This window comes from Bombina bombina, chromosome 9 (genome assembly GCF_027579735.1).
Source record: "Bombina bombina isolate aBomBom1 chromosome 9, aBomBom1.pri, whole genome shotgun sequence".
In the NCBI taxonomy this organism is placed as follows: domain Eukaryota; kingdom Metazoa; phylum Chordata; class Amphibia; order Anura; family Bombinatoridae; genus Bombina; species Bombina bombina.
The window spans coordinates 210,030,657-210,053,944 of record NC_069507.1 but is presented as its reverse complement, the minus strand read 5'-3'; the positions used below and the strand labels follow the sequence as shown (position 1 = coordinate 210,053,944).

Sequence of the window (23,288 nt, the reverse complement as noted above, 5' to 3'; positions counted from 1 at the left end):
CAATAACATTAGTAGATTTGATATTTGTGTTATAATCTCCGGTTTTTGTATTTACATCTATATAAGTCCCAGAAGTTGGAAACTGTCACTTCCGGTTCGACGATATGCTGGAATGAAAGCTTGCATTCCAAACACAGTTTGTTTGGCACCACTTGAATTGTATGAGGTTTGAAGTTACTTAATTGTTTGCCCTATAAGAATTTTTTTTTCCACATGATTGAAGGGACAGTCTACACCAAAATTTTTATTTTTAAAAAAGATAGATAATCCCTTTATTACCCATTCGTCAGTTTTGCATAACAAACACTGTTATATTAATATATTTTTTACCTCTGTGATTACCTTGTATCTAAGCCTCTACAGACTGCCTCAGACAGACATGCAGTTTAGCCACTCAGTGCAGACTCCTAAATAACTCCACGGGAGTGAGTACAATGTTATCTCTATGACACACATGAGCTAGCAGTGTCTAACTGTGAAAAACTTTCAAAACGCTGAGCTAAGAGGCGGTTTTCAACTGTTTAGAAATCAGTTTGAGCCTACCTAGGTTTAGCTTTTCAAAAATATCACCCAGGGAACAAAGCAAATGTAATGATAAAAGTCAATTGGAAAGTTGTTTAAAATTGCATGCCCTATCTGAATCATGAAAGTTTAGTTTTGACTTGACTGTCCCTTTAAGTTGTTCTGATGAAGGGGATTTGTACATCTCCGAAACGTTAAATTAAATTTTGGATTTCTTCACCTAAAAGGTCATGGGAGTGCATTTATTTTGGAGATATGATTTACATATTTGCACCCATGTAGCTGCTAACAGGTGGATGTATCAGCCATATATTTAACAAAAATAATAAATATATTTGATAATATATATATATATATATATATATATATATATATATATACATACACATACACACACACATATACTAAACATGAAAATATTTAAACCACGTGTTGTTTCACAAAGTAAGTTTATCTTTATAATGGAGCAGGCTAATCTAGAGTTACCTTACCATGCATTTAATGGAAGTGTCTGAGCTAGGGTTACCACCTAAGCCGTGTTTTCCTGGACACTTATGAGTTACGCATGCTGCAGGGTAAGCAGGAGGAACATGTATTGTGCCTCTGGACGTCACATGAAAAGTGCTGATGAACAATACATGTTCCTCCCTGCAAACCCCACAACATGTATAACTCATAAGTGTCCAGGAAAACATGGTTGAGGTGGCAACCTTAGTCTGCTCATGGTAAACAGCACAATAACCACTTTTATTTAATACCAACTTCATGGTCTCATAAAGAATTATTATAAAGCACAATAATAAATAAAAACCAATAAGACATTTCAAAATGTTTAACCCCCAAACTTCCATAGATATTTTCACAGAAAATAAAAGGGACAAAAACAAATTTATTAAAACAGCTAATTGAAGGAGCATGTTACTCAACATAAATTATCACTTATCCTTATCGCAACTTTGTGAAATAATAGATAGTATGATGTACACTTGTTTTTTCTTTAATTAAGGCATAACTGTAAAAAGCTGACTAGAAAATTTCACAGGATGAACATCTCTATGTAAAAAGGAAGATATTTTACCTCAAAATGACCTAAGAAGCCACCATTATAAAGGAACTTTAAACATCCAATTAGGAAGCTTATCCCAGGACTTGCAAGGGAGCGTGCATCTGGCATGTGCATGCACAGTCACTTTATTTCTCTCCTCAGTTCAAGGAAGTTTACTATGAAACCTAGCGAGATTATGGTGAAATCCCACAAGATCACAGTAAAACAAAATATAAACATTAGCACTTATAAAGCTGATTGGCTTTAATTTCACCATGCAGATGATGGTAAAACGAGTAGCTGAAGGATAACTTCTCACAGTGCACTTACTCTGGTAAGATGAAGACATTTTGAGGTAAAATATCTTACTTATTTACATAGGTATGTCAATGTGATATTTTCTTGTAAGCTTTTAACAGATTAAGTGCATCTAGTGATTAAGCATATGAATATTGTGTCCCTTTAAAACTAAAATCACCTCACCAGAGTAAGTGCTCTGTGAATAGTTACCGACTTACCGTTCATCTGTATGGTGAAAAAACAGAAAATCATCATCATCAGTGCTAAATTCACAATTTGCTGTGGATCTCCCATAATCTTGTGAGGTCCATACTAAACTTCCTTAAAGGGACACTAAACCACATTTCTTCTTTCATGATTCAGATAGAGCATGCAATTGTAAGCAACTTTCTAATTTACTCCTATTAGCTATTTTTCTACATTCTCTTGGTATCTTTATTTGAAAAAAAGTGGAATGTAAGCTTAGGAGCCAGCCCATTTTTGGTCCAGAACCCTGGATAGTGTTGGCTGATTGCTGGCTACACTTAGCCAAAATATGGTAGATGCAACTCAGTTTTAAAGGAGAACTTTACAACCAACTTACAATTAGATCAGTTTCTAAATTCCAGTCCTCAGGACCCTTAACAGGCCAGATATTCATTATATCTTAACTAGAGCACAGGTGAAATAATCATCAGAAGGGTGAGAGCAGGTTAGTAACCATGGTTACTGATCAGCTGATTATTTCACATGTGCTCTAGTTAAGATATAATGAATATCTGGCCTGTTAAGGGTCCTGTGGACTGAATTTGAGAAACACTGCTTTAAATAATGGTTGACATTCAGATTTTTCTCCATGACGGTTATTTAAGCTTACATAGGTTGTCTAGGGTCACACTCACAATCATTATCAATTCCCCTGTAAATAGACCCCGAAGTGTCATGTTGATGAGCCTATTTGTGTGTGCGCTATTTGTGCTTTACAACAGGACTGTACCTATAAATGAGTAGCTTTTCCAGCAGTGCTGCTAATGTGACATTAATTCAGTTTGATTATCTTGCAGTGGCTGGACTCTAGCACTGTAGTACCTATCACAATGAATCCATCACACATTACTAGAAACTGTGCCTCATTGTGTTTAATGTTTGAAATAGACCAGAACATTAGGTATATAAAAAACATTCACCTAGATTACTAGTTTTGCGCTATAGAGGGTGTGAAGCGAACTCAACAAAAGTTGCGTTATTTCCCTCTCCATAGCGCTGCCATTACGAGTTTCTAAAAAGTCGCCTTGTGCGTGCGATATGGTGGCGTTAAGCTCCATATCGCACAAAAGCCAAATGCTGCTTTGATGTGCTTGTGCATGCTTTCCCCCATAGACATCAATGGGGAGAGAGTGATAGAAAAATAACTAACACCTGAAGTGTTGAATGGCGATCGCCATAACGCAACCCCATTGATGTCTAGGGGGAAAAAAAATTATGTTTAAACCTAACACCCTAACATAAACCCCAAGTCTAAACACCCCTAATCCGCCACCCCCGACATCGTCGACACCTAAATAAAGTTATTAATCTCTAATCTGCCACTCCCGACATCGCTGGCACTAATAAAAGTTATTAACCCCTATTCCGCCGCTCCCCGACATCGCTGCCACTATAATAAAGTTATTAACCCCTAATCTGCCCCCCCGTCATCGCCGCCACTAATAAACCTATTAACCCCTAAACCGCCAGTCCCCCACATTGCAAAAGACTAAATTAAACTATTAACCCCTAAACCTAACACCCATATTCCGCCACTCCCCAACATCACCTCCACTAAATAAAGTTATTAACCCCTAAACCTCCGGACCCCCACATCTCCGCCACAAAATAAACCTATTAACCCCTAAACCGCCAGTCCCCCACATTGCAAAAGACTAAATTAAACTATTAACCCCTAAACCTAACACCCCCCTAACTTTAAATTAAAATTACAATATAACTCTATTTAAATAAATAAAAAACTTACCTGTGAAATAAAAATAAACCTAACATACCTAATCTAATAAAATAAAAAAATACTACCAATTAAAATATTTAAACGACAAATTTAAAAAACCTAACACTACGAAAAAAATTAAAAAGATCTAAATTACAACTAAAAAAAACAACAAATCCTACAAAAAATTTAAATAATTTAAATAATCTAAGTTTACCAAAAACAATAAACACTAAAATCACAAAAATAAAAATACTAAGATTACAAAAAAATAAAAACAATTACACCTAATCTAATAGCCCTATAAAAATAAAAAAGTCCTCCCAAAATAAAAACACCCCCTAGCCTACAATAAATTACTAATAGCCCTTAAAAGGGCCTTTTGTAGTGCATTGCCCTAAAGAAATCAGCTCTGAGAAAATACAAAGTCCCCCCCAACAGTAAAGCCCACCACCCAACCAACCCCCCAAAATAAAAAACCTAACTCTAAAAAAACCTAAGCTACCCAATGCCCCTAAAGGGGTATTTGTATGGGCATTGCCTTTAAAAGGGCATTTAGCTCTTTTGTTTTGCCCTTTAAAGGGCATTTAGCTCTTTTTCAAAGCCCAAACCCTAATCTAAAAAAAAAAAAAACACCCAAAATTAAAAAAAAAAAACTAACACTAACCCCAGAAGATCTACTCACGGTTTCTAAAGTCTGGATATCCAGACCGTGAGAAGTCTTCATCCAGGCGTCAAAGTCTTCATCCAGGCGGCGAGGTCTTCATCCATCCCGGGGGCGTCTTCTATCTTCATCCCGGCGGCGCGGAGTGGAGCTATCCTGGATCCCATCCTGCGCATAGCATCCTCTTCATACGGTCGCCTCCGTACACTGAAGTTGAATGCAAGGCAGCCGTTTCAAAATGGCGTCCCTTGCATTCCTATTGGCTGATTTGATTCTTCAAATTCAAATCAGCCAATAGGATGAGAGCTTCTGAAATCCTATTGGCTGTTCAAAACAGTCAATAGGATGAAAGCTACTGAAATTCTATTGGTTGTTCAAATCAGCCAATAGGATTTCAGTAGCTCTCATCCTATTGGCTGTTTTGAAAAGCCAATAGGATTTCAGAAGCTCTCATCCTATTGGCTGATTTGAATTTGAAGAATCAAATCATTCGATAGGAATGCAAGGGACACCATTTTTTTAACGGCTACCTTGCATTCATCTTCAGTGTACGGCAGCGACCGTATGAAGAGGACACTCCACGCAGGATGGGATTCAGGATAGCTCCACTCCGCGCTGCCGGGATGAAGATAGAAGACGCCCCCAGGATGGATGAAGACCTCGCCGCCTGGATGAAGACCTTGCCGCCTGGATGGAGATGGATGTCTGGACTTCAGGAACCTTGAGTAGATCTTCTGGGGTTAGTTAGGTTTTTGGGTTTTTTTGGGTGTTTTTTTTTAGATTAGGGTTTGGGCATTTTTAAAAGAGCTGAATGCCCTCTTAAGGGCAATGCAAAAGAGCTAAATGCCCTTTTAATGCGAATGGGTAGCTTAGGGATTTTTAGAGTTAGGTATTTTATTTTGGGGGGTTGGTTGGGTGGTGGGTTTTACTGTTGGGGGGACTTTGTATTTTTTTTACAGGTAAAAGAGCTGATTTCTTTAGGGCAATGCCCTACAAAAGGCCTTTTTAAGGGCTATTAGTAGTTATTGTAGGCTAGAGGGTGTTTTTATTTGGGGGGGCTGTTTTATTTTTATAGGGATATTAGATTAGTTGCAATTGTTTTTATTTTTGATAATTTTGTTTATTTTTTTGTAATCTTAGTGTTTTTTATTTTTTGTAATTTTACTTTATTATAGTGGCAGTGATGTCAGGGAGTGGCGGTTTAGGGGTTAATATATTTAAATAGTGTTGGTGATGTGGGTGGGCAGCAGATTAGGGTTTAATAGATTTATTTAATAGCCGTAATGGGGGTGGGCATCAGATTAAGGGCTATTAAGTTTAATATAGTGTTTGTGAAGCGGGAGGGCTTATTAAGGGTTAATATAGGTAGTTTATGGGTGTTAACTACTGGTCTCAGATGGCGGTATAGCTCGTGTCGGTATAGGCTGTAATGCAATCATTTTAGCCTCACCGCACAACCTGTGATACCGGCACTATGGAAATCCCACACAAAAAACATAATTTTTTTAAAAGCAGGACTGACGTTGCGTTACAGGCTAAAATGCTTGCGTTGTGGTATAGCTATACCGACACGACTCCCAATAGTGCGTTCCTGCTTTTACACTGAAATTGCTATTTTTTCAGCGTTAAAAGCCGCAACGCAAAACTCGTAATCTAGGTGAGTATTTTTTATTTCCCTTATTTTTATGTGCAATTTTTACTCTTAATTTGCAAATATTGGTTTTTCCCTACAATATATGCATTATTCTTATCTGGTTGTGTGTAAAATATCAATGACATTTTTATCAGCAGAACTAATGTCCCCTGCAGACTCGCGGCCAATGGGCCACCAGCAGGGAGGTGTCAATCAACCCTATTGTACTCGATCGGGTTGATTTCCGGCGATGTCTGTCTGCCTGCTCAGAGCTTACGGAGCTTGATAGATAGGCCCCTAAGCCTGTAGGAAGAGGAGATCTGCTTATCTTATCTCCTATTCTCTGTAAACAAAAGCCAGTACCTAGGAACTGAAATTTTCATCATGGGTGTTGATTTTAATGAGCAATGCCAGCTATTTCAAAGCAGTTGGCACAACAAGTTCTTTGGAACACATTAAACGGACCTGAAACCTAAACTTTTCTTTCAGGATTCAGACAGAACATACAATTTTACAGAAAGCTTTCCAATTTACTTCTATTATAATCTTTACTTTGTTCCTATTGCAATCTTTCTTGAAGTAGATAGCCTCCACATGCCTGGAGTACTTTATAGAAGATAATGCTTCCATCTAGTGTTCTTGCATATGTATAACATAGATATAAAACTTCTACCATCTATTGCTCCAGTCGTGTGCATGCTCCTAAACTTACCTACCTGCTTTTTTTTTAAAAAAGGGACACTAAGGCCTAGATTTGGAGTTCGGCGGTAAAAGGGCTGTTAACGCTCCGCAGGCTTTTTTCTGGCCGCACCATAAATTTAACTCTGGTATCGAGAGTTTAATCAAATGCTGCGTTAGGCTCCAAAAAAGGAGCGTAGAGCATTTTTACCGCAAATGCAACTCTCGATACCAGAGTTGCTTACGGACGCGGCCGGCCTCAAAAACGTGCTCGTGCACGATTCTCCCATAGGAAACAATGGGGCTGTTTGAGCTGAAAAAAAACCTAACACCTGCAAAAAAGCAGCGTTCAGCTCCTAACGCAGCCCCATTGTTTCCTATGGGGAAACACTTCCTACGTCTGCACCTAACACCCTAACATGTACCCCGAGTCTAAACACCCCTAACCTTACACTTATTAACCCCTAATCTGCCGCCCCCGCTATCGCTGACCCCTGCATATTTTTTTTTTTTTTTTTTTTTTTTTTATAAAGCTTTATTGAGTGAACATTTATAAATTGACATCATTTACAATAAATGCATCAAACAATATGTTTATCAACAAGATATTAACAATATATCAAAGAAAGTGATTTGAGGTAAACAAATGATATATAACCACATTATCACATTTGCCATGTTCAATGTTTATACATTTAGCTTAGTGAGTTGCCTCTCATAGGCAAAGATATTTTGAGGCTAACGCCATCAGGCCCCAAAAAAACACCTCATGTATAGCCCAATAAGGCTGTAACTGCAGCGCTAAATACAGATGGGCCCGACCGCGTCAGCTCTGGATGATCTTTGAGTATTTTGAGTAAGACATGGAAAAAGGGGGGGGAGAAAGGAAGGGGGAAGAAGAAGGGGGGGGTGGCAGAGAGGGAACAGAATTATATAATGGGGAGGAGGGGGATACCTGACTGGAGGGGGTGAAAAGGGGGAGGGGAAGACAACAAAAAAAAAAAAAAAAAAAAAAAAAGGGGGGTAGAGGGGGGGGGGGATGTTTATCTGTTGTTGAGAATTTAACCGTAGTTTGTTCCCTGCATATTTTTTTTTTAACCCCTAATCTGCCGCTCCGTAAACCGCCGCAACCTACGTTATCCCTATGTACCCCTAATCTGCTGCCCTAACATCGCCGACCCCTATATTATATTTATTAACCCCTAATCTGCCCCCCTCAACGTCGCCGACACCTGCCTACACTTATTAACCCCTAATCTGCCGAGCGGACCTGAGCGCTACTATAATAAAGTTATTAACCCCTAATCCGCCTCACTAACCCTATCATAAATAGTATTAACCCCTAATCTGCCCTCCCTAACATCGCCGACACCTACCTTCAATTATTAACCCCTAATCTGCCGAGCGGACCTCACCGCTATTCTAATAAATGGATTAACCCCTAAAGCTAAGTCTAACCCTAACACTAACACCCTCCTAAGTTAAATATAATTTTTATCTAACGAAATAAATTAACTCTTATTAAATAAATGATTCCTATTTAAAGCTAAATACTTACCTGTAAAATAAATCCTAATATAGCTACAATATAAATTATAATTATATTATAGCTATTTTAGGATTAATATTTATTTTACTGGCAACTTTGTAATTATTTTAACCAGGTACAATAGCTATTAAATAGTTAAGAACTATTTAATAGTTACCTAGTTAAAATAATAACAAATTTACCTGTAAAATAAATCCTAACCTAAGTTATAATTAAACCTAACACTACCCTATCAATAAATTAATTAAATAAACTACCTACAATTACCTACAATTAACCTAACACTACACTATCAATAAATTAATTAAACACAATTCCTACAAATAAATACAATTAAATAAACTAGCTAAAGTACAAAAAATAAAAAAGAACTAAGTTACAGAAAATAAAAAAATATTTACAAACATAAGAAAAATATTACAACAATTTTAAACTAATTACACCTACTCTAAGCCCCCTAATAAAATAACAAAGCCCCCCAAAATAAAAAATTCCCTACCCTATTCTAAATTAAAAAAGTTACAAGCTCTTTTACCTTACCAGCCCTGAACAGGGCCCTTTGCGGGGCATGCCCCAAGAATTTCAGCTCTTTTGCCTGTAAAAGAATAAATACAATACCCCCCCCCCCCCAACATTACAACCCACCACCCACATACCCCTAATCTAACCCAAACCCCCCTTAAATAAACCTAACACTAAGCCCCTGAAGATCTTCCTACCTTGTCTTCACCATACCAGGTTCACCGATCCGTCCTGAAGAGCTCCTCCGATGTCCTGATCCAAGCCCAAGCGGGGGCTGAAGAGGTCCATGATCCGGTCAAAGTCTTCATCCAAGCGGGGCAGAAGAGGATCTTCCATCCGATTGAAGTCATCATCCAGGCGGCATCTTCTATGGTCTTCCATCCGGAGCGAAGCGGCAGGATCCTGAAGACCTCCAGCGCGGAACATCCATCCGGACCGACGACTGAACGACGAATGACTGTTCCTTTAAGGGACGTCATCCAAGATGGCGTCCCTCGAATTCCGATTGGCTGATAGGATTCTATCAGCCAATCGGAATTAAGGTAGGAATTTTCTGATTGGCTGATGGAATCAGCCAATCAGAATCTAGTTCAATCCGATTGGCCGATCCAATCAGCCAATCAGATTGAGCTCGCATTCTATTGGCTGATCGGAACAGCCAATAGAATGCGAGCTCAATCTGATTGGCTGATTGGATCAGCCAATCGGATTGAACTTGATTCTGATTGGCTGATTCCATCAGCCAATCAGAAAATTCCTACCTTAATTCCGATTGGCTGATAGAATCCTATCAGCCAATCGGAATTCGAGGGACGCCATCTTGGATGACGTCCCTTAAAGGAACAGTCATTCGTCATTCAGTCGTCGGTCCGGATGGATGTTCCGCGCTGGAGGTCTTCAGGATCCTGCCGCTTCGCTCCGGATGGAAGACCATAGAAGATGCCGCCTGGATGATGACTTCAATCGGATGGAAGATCCTCTTCTGCCCCGCTTGGATGAAGACTTTGACCGGATCATGGACCTCTTCAGCCCCCGCTTGGGCTTGGATCAGGACATCGGAGGAGCTCTTCAGGACGGATCGGTGAACCTGGTATGGTGAAGACAAGGTAGGAAGATCTTCAGGGGCTTAGTGTTAGGTTTATTTAAGGGGGGTTTGGGTTAGATTAGGGGTATGTGGGTGGTGAGTTGTAATGTTGGGGGGGTATTGTATGTTTTTTTTTACAGGCAAAAGAGCTGAAATTCTTGGGGCATGCCCCGCAAAGGGCCCTGTTCAGGGCTGGTAAGGTAAAAGAGCTTGTAACTTTTTTAATTTAGAATAGGGTAGGGAATTTTTTATTTTGGGGGGCATTGTTATTTTATTAGGGGGCTTAGAGTAGGTGTAATTAGTTTAAAATTGTTGTAATATTTTTCTTATGTTTGTAAATATTTTTTTATTTTCTGTAACTTAGTTCTTTTTTATTTTTTGTACTTTAGCTAGTTTATTTAATTGTATTTATTTGTAGGAATTGTGTTTAATTAATTTATTGATAGTGTAGTGTTAGGTTAATTGTAGGTAATTGTAGGTAGTTTATTTAATTAATTTATTGATAGGGTAGTGTTAGGTTTAATTATAACTTAGGTTAGGATTTATTTTACAGGTAAATTTGTTATTATTTTAACTAGGTAACTATTAAATAGTTCTTAACTATTTAATAGCTATTGTACATGGTTAAAATAATTACAAAGTTGCCTGTAAAATAAATATTAATCCTAAAATAGCTATAATATAATTATAATTTATATTGTAGCTATATTAGGATGTATTTTACAGGTAAGTATTTAGCTTTAAATAGGAATAATTTATTTAATAAGAGTTAATTTATTTCGTTAGATAAAAATTATATTTAACTTAGGGGGGTGTTAGTGTTAGGGTTAGACGTAGCTTTAGGGGTTAATACATTTATTAGAATAGCGGTGAGCTCCGGTCGTCAGATTAGGGGTTAATAATTGAAGTTAGGTGTCGGCGATGTTAGGGAGGGCAGATTAGGGGTTAATACTATTTATGATAAGGTTAGTGAGGCGGGTTAGGGGTTCATAACTTTATTATAGTAGCGCTCAGGTCCGCTCGGCAGATTAGGGGTTAATAAGTGTAGGCAGGTGTCGGCGACGTTGAGGGGGCAGATTAGGGGTTAATAAATATAATATAGGGGTCGGCGATGTTAGGGGCAGCAGATTAGGGGTACATAGGGATAACGTAGGTGGCGGCGATTTGCGGTCGGAAGATTAGGGGTTAATTATTTTAAGTAGCTGGCGGCGACGTTGTGGGGGGCAAGTTAGGGGTTAATAAATATAATATAGGGGTCGGCGGGGTTAGGGGCAGCAGATTAGGGGTACATAAGTATAACGTAGGTGGCGGTCGGCAGATTAGGGGTTAAAAATTTTAATCGAGTGGCGGCGATGTGGGGGGACCTCGGTTTAGGGGTACATAGGTAGTTTATGGGTGTTAGTGTACTTTAGGGTACAGTAGTTAAGAGCTTTATGAACCGGCGTTAGCCAGAAAGCTCTTAACTCCTGCTTTTTTCAGGCGGCTGGAGTTTTGTCGTTAGAGCTCTAACGCTCACTTCAGACACGACTCTAAATACCGGCGTTAGAAAGATCCCATTGAAAAGATAGGATACGCAATTGACGTAAGGGGATCTGCGGTATGGAAAAGTCGCGGCTGAAAAGTGAGCGTTAGACCCTTTAATCACTGACTCCAAATACCAGCGGGAGGCCAAAACCAGCGTTAGGAGCCTCTAACGCTGGTTTTGACGGCTACCGCCGAACTCCAAATCTAGGCCTAAGAGAGCAAAGTAAATGTAATAATAGAAATACATTTAAAAGTTCATTTAAATATTACACTCTTTCTGAATCATGAAAGCAAAAGTGTGGGTTTCATATCCCTTTAAGAAAAAAATAATATATATATAATGCAGTGTCTGTATACCTGGGCATAATGCACACAAAGGCTCATCTTTATCTAGACCAGTGATGGTCAACTTTGTAACACATGGAGGCAGCAGATCAATATTTTAAAAACCTTGAGGGCTGTATAATAAATTAACGGCTGTTAAAGATATTTCCTAAAAATGTCTATGGTTGCAGAGTACCCTCTGTCTACTGTTCTAACTATTAAAGGTTTTTTTGGAGTTGCCGCCTTCTTTACCCAAACACCAGAAATCATCAGAACACAAGGTTTTAGTTCTACTTATTCTTGGGGTCACAAAAAATGATGACATCCATTCTAAGTTCTGGTATTTCCCAGGGGCTGCAAAAGAAGAGCAGAGGGCCACATGTAGGCCATGGGCCCCCAGTTGGATATCCCTGATCTAGATGAAACAATGGTTAATATTTAATATGTAATGTTGGACAGAAACATTGCTTATTTTTTTTATAGCTGTACAAGTTTCAAAGAGGAATAATATGAAAAACATAGAATAAATATTGGAGACAAAAAGATCTCATCACCTATGTCTGACCACCGGTAGAACTTGTAATATTTGGAAAGGAACCGTTTGTTATCATGTTTATCATTAATTTAACGTTAAAATGTGTTGTGTAAGGGATGTATCAATCTATCTTGAGACTTTATTTAAAATTAGTAGGAAATGCATTAGCTGATGCAGCCAACTCATGGAAATTGCTTTTGTTGTATATTGATTGGAACCTATAGATGTTCTTACCCTGTTCCGGGCCTTGATCCTTTTATACACATAGTCAGGGAATGTTTTTCTTGGGATGAACCGCCCAGAACCCTGGCTCACATAAAGATTCCCGTCTTCCAACACAATTTTCCCTTGACTGATAACCACCTCTGGAGCTCCATGACATTCAAGACCTTCAAATATGTTCAACTCTACTGCCTGGTGTTAGCAAGAAACAATGATTAGTCACTAGGTATACATAAAACATTTAGGACTAGATTACAAGTGGTACGTTATCGCACGCGCAATATTGAAATAGATTTTGTTAACCAATATATTAGTCTAAGGAAATGTAGAACAAGAGAGGGGATAATATTTCCAATACTGTCCCTTTAATATTACTATTAATTCAAAAGACCATAGAATTGCATTTTGTTCATTTGAGAAAAAAGAAAGCTCCCCACGAGGGAGAAAAATGACTGGTACTTAAAGGGGAATGAAACACTAAATTTTATTTCATGATTCAATTTCAGACAGAGCATACAATTAATATTTTTTTTTTTTCAATATACGTTAATTATCATATTTGCTTAAATTTGATTGAATCCTTTATTGAAGAGATACCTAAGTATGTAGCACTAGTATGCTCATTTCTGGAGAACTACATGACAAAAAATACTGCTGCCATCTAGTACTCTTGCACATGTATAACATTAGTAAAACAATGCTGCCATCTAGTGCTAATGCACATGTATAACATTAGTAAAAGAATGCTGCCATCTAGTACTCTTGCACATGTATAACATTAGTAAAAGAATGCTGCCATCTAGTGCTCTTGCACATGTATAACATTAGTAAAAGAATGCTGTCATCTAGTGCTCTTGCTGCTGCACATGTATAACATTAGTAAAAGAATGCTGCCATCTAGTGCTCTTGCACATGTATAACATTGGTAAAAGAATGCTGCCATCTAGTGCTCTTGCACATGTATAACATTAGTAAAAGAATGCTGCCATCTAGTGCTCTTGCACATGTATAACATTAGTAAAAGAATGCTGCCATCTAGTGCTCTTGCACATGTATAACATTAGTAAAAGAATGCTGCCATCTAGTGCTCTTGCACATGTAAAACATTAGTAAAAGAATGCTGCCATCTAGTGCTCTTGCACATGTATAACATTAGTAAAAGAATGCTGCCATCTAGTGCTCTTGCACATGTATAACATTAGTAAAAGAATGCTGCCATCTAGTGCTCTTGCACATCTATAACATTAGTAAAAGAATGCTGCCATCTAGTGCTCTTGCACATGTATAACATTAGTAAAAGAAGGCTGCCATATTGTTTTCCAGACACATGCAAACTCTTGAGTCTACAAATCTGCTATTCAACAAAGGATACCAAAAGAACAAAATATATTTTATAATAGAAATAAACTTGGAAGTTTTTAAAATTGTACAGCCTATCTGAATCATGAAGAAAGAAAGAAACTTTGTTGTTGTATATCCCATTAATAGTCGTAATTAACACTGACCACTGTAGTGTAGTCATATAATTGTAAGCGCTATTACTTAAAACTATCACAATCCTGTAAACGTATGGAAAATTAGCACGTGCTCTTAAATGTGGTACAGCTAGAAGTGCTGAAATTATGCTTAAAGGGAATGAAACCAAAAATGTTCTTTTGTGATTCAGACAGAGGGGCCTATTTAACAAATGTCTGCCAGACCTGATTCGACAGTGCTGATCAGGTCTGCCAGACCTCGCTGAATGCGGAGAGCAATACGCTCTCCGTATTCAGCATTGCACCAGCAGCTCACAAGAGCTGCTGGTGCAACGCCGCCGGGAGCTGTCAATCAACCTGATCGTACTCGATCGGGTTGATTTCCGGCGATTACTGTCTGCCTGCTCAGAGCAGGCGGACAGGTTATGGAGCAGCGGTCTTTGTGACCGCTGCTCCATAACTTGTGTTTCTGGCGAGTCTGAAGACTCGCCAGAAACACGGGGCATCAAGCTCAGTTCGGAGCTTGATAGATAGGCCCCAGAACGTACAATTTTAAAAAGTTCCCAATTTACTTCTATTATCACATTTGCTTTGTTCCCATGGTATTCTTTGTTGAAAAGATACCTAGGTAGGCGTCTGGAGCACTACATGGCAGGAAATAGTGCTGCTCTCTAGTGCTTTTGTAAATGGATTAAATTCTAGCAAAACTGCCGCCATATAGTGCTCTAGACACATGCACGCTCCTGAGCTTACGTCCCTGCTTTTAAACAAAAAGATACGAAAAGAACAAAGAAAATTTACTGAAAGAATTAAATTAGAAAGTTGTTTAAAGTTGCTTGGTCTAAATCATGAAAGAAAAATGTTGGGTTTCATGTCCCTCTATATGAGTCATTCGCTGATGTCACATGATACAGGGGGCATTTGTCTTTTTTTTATGCTGTGTTAGTTAATTTTTTATTTATATTGTATTTCATGGCCCTTTAAATAAGTCTAAAATGTTATTTTGTATTTTTTATGCTTTTCACTAAATAGGAAAAAAATGTAAAAAAGAAAAAAATATATTGGTTGATAAGTAAAAAAAAATCATTCTTTTTACCGAATTATGATGCTTTGCCGATATTATTTTTACAGTTTTTGGATTCCAGATAACCAGGTCAGCATCAGAACCTATAGCAACTCTTCCTTTCCTGGGATATAAATTAAATATCTTGGCGGCGTTCGTGCTGGTTGCAGCAACAAATTCATTCTCATCCATTCTCCCTGAAGCCTGCATAGGAAAAAAACAATTAAAATACATTAATGTTACCCAAAAACACACAATATGTACTAAATAAATGTGTTTCTGCATATAAGCACAAATGTATAGTCTTCAAACTTTCAGAATATCTATCTCATCTCAATGTAGTAATAAGGACTACATTTTCAGCTTTCAGCAAATTGAATATAGCAATGACAATGAATCATTTTAGACAGAAAGTCTAAGGGGCCGAATTATCAAGCTACGAATGGAGATTGATGCCCCTGTTTCCGCGCGAGCCTTCAGGCTCGCAGGAAACAGTAGTTATGAAGCAGCGGTCTAAAGACCGCTGCTCCATAACTTGTCCGCCTGTTTTGAGGCTGCGGACATCAATCCGCCCGATCCTATACTATCGGGCTGATTGACACCCCCTGCTAGCGGCCGATTGGCCACAAATATGCAGGGAGCGGCATTGCAAAAGCAGTTCACAAGAACTGCTTGTGCAATGATAAATGCCGACAGCGTATGCTGTCAGCATTTATCGATGTGTGGCTGACATTATACACTACATTGTATCATGTCCGTCCGCACATTAATAAATCGGCCCCTAAAAGTGAACGGCTGAAGGAATGTGAACTATGAAAGAAAAAGTCAGAAGCAGGTCAGGACCTAGTGCACGATTTTTGACCTTATGATGGTTTAAGATGAGAGAACCTTTCCTAATCATTTGTATATATTTGAGAGGGAGGGGGTCTGGAGCAATATGGAAAAGGGAAGTGCTGTAAGATAAAGAACTACAGATGCGACCTCTGTGTTGGCTTAGTTTTGAACCTCCAGTTGTGAAATCATGGAATTCCATCTAAGCTTCCAAAATGGTATTCCCTTAATCTTTTCTTCTTTAGTCTCTTCTTCCACTGGGACTTATTGCAGCCCCCTATGGAAGCTTGGGGCATCACCACCTCTTCTGAGGGGCCAGTGAGAACTTCCCATCATCATCACCAAACTTCTCAGTTAGATGGTCTATTGTGGGTTGGTTTCGGTGTTTCTCAAGGTGTATCATTTAGATGTTTTTTTTTAAAGACTTCTAGATAATGAAATAAAATTGAATGCAACAGAAAAAGGTCAATAGACTGACGGTCATGTTGGTTAGGCACAAAAGATAGTTAGTATAATGCACTGATCAAGATGCCAACGTTGCTTAATATAGGAAATAATGGGTTAATTTTAATGAGTTTTGTCAGTACTTTTTATGGATGTAATATTGAAGACTTGTTATTTTGGCTGGTAGCATGTGTCCTAGTTGAGGGCTCAGCTGTGGAACATTTAAAGTTAAAGATGAGATTTCTCTACATCTGTGTTCAGATGGGTGGAGAGAGTTGACCTATTTGGGTATTTTTGTTTTATCAGGTGGCTGGATCTAGTTTGTTGAGTCACCACCAGAATTAGGGGGAGCACTGGGAATGCAAGTTGAATTTTTTAACCATACTGAGTGGCTGTATGTTTCTTACTATGTTTTTAGGGTGTTTTGCTCACTCAACATTTAGTGGCATTGTACATTTGTTGTGGGCTAAGTTAGTGAAAGTCATAATTATACCATTAATTTACAGATATACCTATCATGAATCATACATGACACACCTCATACACCTTGCACATGTAACCCTCTAAACCTCATTAACTGCACCTCTATTAGTACACCCCAATTCTCGCGTGCCCTTTGGAATGAACGCTCGGTATGCAATAAGCATACATCTACTCACAACCTATTTATTTCACGTTCACTTAACCTGTTAGCCCTCACTGAAACTTGGCTTTCCTCCTCTAACACAACTGCTGTAGCCTCTCTGTCCTATGGCAGCCTGCACTTCGGTCACACTCCCAGGCCTGGAGACAAACAAGGAGGAGGAGTAGGAATTCTCCTGTCTCCACACAGTACCTTTCACTGTATTCCTTCACCCCCTCTCTTTCCTTCTCATCTTTTGAAGTTCACGCTATCCGCCTCTTCTCCCCTATAGCTCTTCGTGTTGCAGTTATCTATCGGCCCCCTGGCCCAGCATCACAATTTCTGGACCACTTTGAGGAATGGCTTCCACATTTTCTCTCTTCTAATGTCCCTTCTCTCATCTTAGGGGACTTCAACATACCCCTTGATAAGCCTAACACGCCTGCTGCCTCTAAACTTCTATCCCTTACCACCTCTTTAGGCCTGTCCCAGTGGAGAACATCTCCAACACACTGTGAAGGCAACTCCATAGACCTGGTCTTCACAAATCTCTGTGCTGTTTCCAACTCCATTAACTTCCCCTTTCCTCTCTCTGACCACCATCTATTAACTTGGAAGAAGTCTCTGCACTCCTATCCTTGGCTCATCTCACAACCTGCCCACTTGACCCTATTCCTTCACGACTTATTCCCTCTCTCTCTGCTTCACTAACCCCTACCCTAACTCATCTCTTTAACCAATCTCTCACTGCTGCCACATTTCCTGACACATTCAAGCATGCGTCAATCATACCAATCCTAAAAAAGCCCTCCCTTGACCCCTCCACACCTTCTAACTATCGACCGGTCTCCTTACTTCCCTTTGCTTCAAAATTATTAGAACGACTAGTCTATAATCGGCTAACTCAATTTCTCACAACTAACTCCTTACTTGATCCACTGCAATCTGGTTTCCGCCCTAAACACTCAACAGAAACCGCTCTTGCTAAAGTAACAAATGACCTGTTATCAGCTAAAGCAAAAAGCCATTACTCCTTACTAATTCTTCTTGACCTGTCCGCAGCTTTTGACACAGTTGACCATCCTCTCCTCCTAAAAATACTACATTCATTTGGCATCAGAGACACAGCCCTCTCCTGGTTTGCATCATATCTTTCAAACTGCTCGTTTTCAGTTTCCTTTAACAACATATCTTGTGATCCTATGCCTCTCTCAGTTGGAGTACCACAAGGCTCTGTCTTGGGCCCCTTGATTTTCTCTCTTTTACATCCTGCCTTGGAAAACGTATAGCCTCCTTTGGATTCCAGTACCACCTATATGCTGATGATACCCAAATCTATCTTTCCTCTCCTGATATCTCTCCCTCTTTACTCAACCAGATTTCTGACTGCCTCTCTGCAATTTTCTCTTGGATGTCTTCACACTACCTCCAACTCAATCTGTCCAAAAGTGAGCTGCTTCTTATCCCCCCATCTTCGAGACATCCAACACCTGACGTTTCTCTGATGGTTGGAGACTCTATTCTCAACACCTCACCCCAGGTCCGCTGCCTTGGGGTCACACTAGACTCAGAACTCACATTCAACCCACATATACAAACGCTTACCAAATCCTGCCGTTCACACCTACGCAACATTTGCAGAATTCGTCCCTTCCTTACTCAAAAAACTACAAAAATACTTATTCATTCCCTCATCCTGTCACGCATTGATTATTGCAGTCTACTCCTAAATGGCCTTCCAAAACACCGCCTCTCCTCCCTCCAATCTATTATGAATACTTCTGCTAGACTCATCCACCTAAGTCGACGATCTACATCAGCTACTCCGCTCTGCCAGTCTCTACACTGGCTCCCCATACACTCCAGAATACAATTTAAAGTATTAGCCCTAACCTACAAAGCACTCAACAGTCTAACTCCCAACTATATTTCCTCTCTCATCGTGAAATATTCCCCATCCCGTCCTATTCGATCAACTTCTGACCTACGTCTCTACACTCCTGTTATCTCTACATCCCACTCCCGCCTCCAAGACTTCGCACGTGCTGCTCCTGTCCTCTGGAACTCTCTACCCCGCTCCATTAGACTCTCTCAAACCTTGTATAGCTTCAGACGATCCTTGAAAACCAACCTATTCAGAGAGACTTACCATTTCTCCTCCATCCCGCATCAGAACCAAACTAATACATGGACATGAACTGCCTGACTCACTGCTGCAAATACAACCGATGTAAACAAGCTACCCCAACCTTATGTCTCTGCACCCTAAACCTATAGACTGTGAGCTCTCCGGAGCAGGGCCCTGTTCCTCCTGTGCTAGATTTGTTTAGTTTTGTTATGTTTTGTATTTTATCACAAATCTTTGTCATTGTATACCCCTATCATTGTACCCAGCGCTACGGAATTTAGAGGTGCTATACAAATAAATGATAATAATAATAATACATGGCTTATGCAGTTTAATCTTGTTCCTTAAATTCCAGTTCTGGCTAGGAACTGTGTTTATCTATAGTTATGTATTAAACATCATGCTATTGTTTGTTTAATACATTTCCATATTACAATAAAGTAAATAAAGTCTTGAGCACAGTTGAATTTAACGCGTGTTGGTATAGCGCAACTTCAGAGCTGTGGTTAACTGTTATGATTAACTAAAAAGTGGGGAAAAGACATAAAAAAGTACAGTTACACTCATATCAATTCTCTCTGATAATTTATTTATTTATTTTTTTAGAAAATATTGATATTAAAATTTTATAAGGGCTCAAAGATATGAGAACAGAAAAGACTGCAAAGGGCTTCAACATAAAGATACATACATATACAAGTCTAAATATGTATGTGTATGGTTTAATATATACAGTATATATATATATATATATATATATATATATATATATATATATATATATATAGTAATAAACAATGGCTTGCACTCTCTGGTCTTTTAAAAAAAAGTGCCTTTAATGTAATGTTTCAGGCACACTTTTTGGAGCGCTAATTGCTACCGCAAGCTCACGGTAGTAATAGACAGTAACTTGTAATGGCTGGTTATTTATCATGCTCCCGCAAACGGGCTAATTTGCGCAATAAATTAGCGCACCACTTAAAATTGGATTAAAAAGTTATAAGGATTCAAGATATGAGGTCTCAGGTGTTAGAATAAAAGGCTGCAAAGGGCTTTAACATAGAGATACTGTACATACATACACATGTCTAAATAGGGCTTTTTTGTAGGGGTACCCCCACCTCTGCCAACTCATAACAGGTAATATTTGTAGTCATCATTTAAATGCTCTAGTTTTCACAAGAGGGGGCTGCAAAATACATCAAACATTGTAAATAATGCAATTCCTTTGCTTTTTTCAAAGTTACTAACCAGAATCAATAATCAATGAGTACCGACACTTTTTTCTTTAGTACCAGCAGCTTTTCTTTTACAAAAAAGCACTATATATATATACAGTATATTCAGTATATATATATATAGTCTGTGTATGTAGTGTTTAACTGTTTATGTACTATAAATATTTCACATTCCAATGTTGTTCACATAGGGGAATATGTTCTAAATATTTTTAAATAGATATTCATTTTATATATATACGTGTATATATATATATATATATATATATATATATATATATATATATATATATATATATATATATATATATATATATATATATAAAATCAACACAGGAAACAGCACTCTCTGGACTTAAGTAAAAAACAAGTAGTTTATTCAGTAACGTTTCGGGGAATGCTCCCCTTCATCAGACCCAGAGGGTCTGATGAAGGGGAGCATTCCCCGAAACGTTACTGAATAAACTACTTGTTTTTTACTTAAGTCCAGAGAGTGCTGTTTCCTGTTTTGCTACATTTCAACTACTCTAGCACCCTGGCCCTTGGAGAACTGTTTGTGAGAGTGCAACTGACTCTTTTTGCCTATATATAAAATCATATATATTTAGAGGTATAGATACTGTATATATTTTACCAAAAAATCATCAGGTATATATAGACATATTTATTTAAGAATACATAGAACATATTCTGCTACATGAAGAACATTGGAATGTAAAATATTCATATTTGATGTTAGGTTAGCACACTTGGTTAAATGATTGTGCATGAGTATGAATGTTATGTTTTTATCCAATTTCCGCAATCCATTGAGGTCTATGGGGGAATAAGTTAACACGTTTGCAATATTGAAGTTCTACTCTTTGCGCATGTTGGGTTTCAACTTGCGTGCAAATCAACTTGTAATACGAAAAGCAACCAAATGTGCGGAAAAAAAACTCTCGTCTAGCAAAGTAAATGTGCGAGCGGGAGCGATAAATTGGGTTCCACTGGTAATCTGGTCCATAATAAGTCATTCAGAATACAATAAAGGGGAAAAATTACAGGACATTGCCCCTTTAAATCTTTCAAAAGCTATTAGCATGCTTGATCATAAGTAACATGTAAAGTATTTGCAGTAGATTACTGGTGACAGATATTATTATAGACACATTGCTTGGTTGCTTACTACACATTTGTCCCAAATAATTGTCATTCTTTCTTCAATTCCATTTGTTCCTTCAGGTATTAAGATGAAATTATCTTTTCCTACAGCTTTCTGAGCGGTAGTAAAGGTACAGTGTGCGCTCCCTGTTACTTGTAAGTCTGCACTGAAAAACAAATCCAACAGTCAGTATTAAAGGGACATACATGTGCAAAATAAAATATTTAAATTATTTTCTTATAGCACTATTACTTACATATAACTATTTATATAGTCCCTGCAAAGGAGTTAATAACACAATTAAAGACAAATCAAGAGCAACAATTTACTACTGAGAGATAGCCAAACACATCTATTGAGCCAATGAAAAAAAGACAAATGTGTGTAGCAACCAATCACCTGCAAGCTCCCAGTAGCGCTTTTCTGTTCCTGATCCTACTTTGGTATAATTTTTTTTAGAAGTAAATTGAAAATTCTTTTAAAATCCCATGCTCTATCTAAACTATTAAAGTTTCAGTGAGTGAGACCAGATCTACTAAACATAATGCACTGGAAAAACAAGGTTCATCAAAACGCTGCTAAGCTTTTCTAAATAGAGAATTCATGTAACATAATGTATGCATGAGGCACAAAGGAAGAAAATATGTTAAAATGAAATAGGCAAGCTAAGTAAAAGACTTGCAATCAAGCACATTTAGGGCTAGATCACAAGTGGAGAGCAAAATATCGTTTTCACAAAGGCAAAATTTGTGCACCACTTCGTAATACCAGCGCACACAAATGTGTGCTGGTATCACAAGTTAGCTGCAATACGAACGTCACCTCACAGTCGCATTGCATGGAAGCTTTGTGCTCATAAGAGCGTGATACCATAGGCTCCAAAGTGTCTCACAGCATGAGAACCTAGCACAGCGAAGGGGGTAAGAAGCGCAGCGATGACAGCAAATTGTAAATATATATGATTATATACATATCTATTTATGTGTTAATATGTGTATATACACGTAAATATATATATGTATATAAGCATATACATATATATTTACAGGGAACACACAGTTAACCACATACCACAATTTAAATGCACTTTTAACCCCTAAAAATTGATTTGGGCAGTTAAGACTTAAATTTGGGACCAATTTGGGGCATTTAGAAAATTAACCAGAGATCTAATCTACCTCGAGCTCACGGTAGCAATAACTAGCCACTTGTAATGGCAGGTTATTTATCGAGCGCCCATAAATGAGCAAATTCGTCCGTTTACAGGCGTGTGGCCTGTAAACGGGCAAATTTGCCCATTTATTGGCGTACAATAAATTAGCACTCCACTAATCTAGCCCTTAATTATAGAATCTACCTTCACAGACCATAGACTATAAAGCTTATGCACTTATGCACACTTTCTTTGCACCGGTGCCACAAATTGTAACTATTCACATTTTTCTTATATAACAAGCATATTTTTATTTATAAAATCAATAAGTAGCATTAAGTTTAAAGACTGGATCTAAAATCTCATTATGTGAACAGAACAAGCACCTGCTTATACATTCCTTGATAAATCTATGAATTCTTGTCTACTTTTTATGGCTGATGGTTCAATTAAAGGAACATGAAATCCAATTTATTTATATCATGATTCATATAGAACATACAATTTTAAACAATGTACCTATTTTACTTAATTTGTTTTATTTTTTTGGTATCCTTTGATGAAGAAGCAGCAATAGGCTTATATGTACAGTCATCATTCAGCAGCTAGCAGTAGGGCATTGCTG

At 38.2% G+C, this 23,288-nt stretch overlaps 1 protein-coding gene across 2 annotated transcripts in view; it reads right to left on the bottom strand.

Annotated features, from left to right (window-relative positions):
- Positions 1-23,288, bottom strand: part of DPYSL4 (dihydropyrimidinase like 4) — a 90,191-nt gene that overhangs the window by 18,165 nt on the left and 48,738 nt on the right. For both annotated transcript variants that reach the window (XM_053691743.1, XM_053691744.1), the window contains 3 exons: positions 21,535-21,676; positions 15,137-15,307; positions 12,578-12,757 (listed from right to left, as the gene is read on the bottom strand). In XM_053691743.1, the coding sequence (XP_053547718.1) occupies positions 12,578-12,757; positions 15,137-15,307; positions 21,535-21,676 (493 nt within the window). The remainder of the gene's footprint in view (positions 1-12,577; positions 12,758-15,136; positions 15,308-21,534; positions 21,677-23,288) is intronic.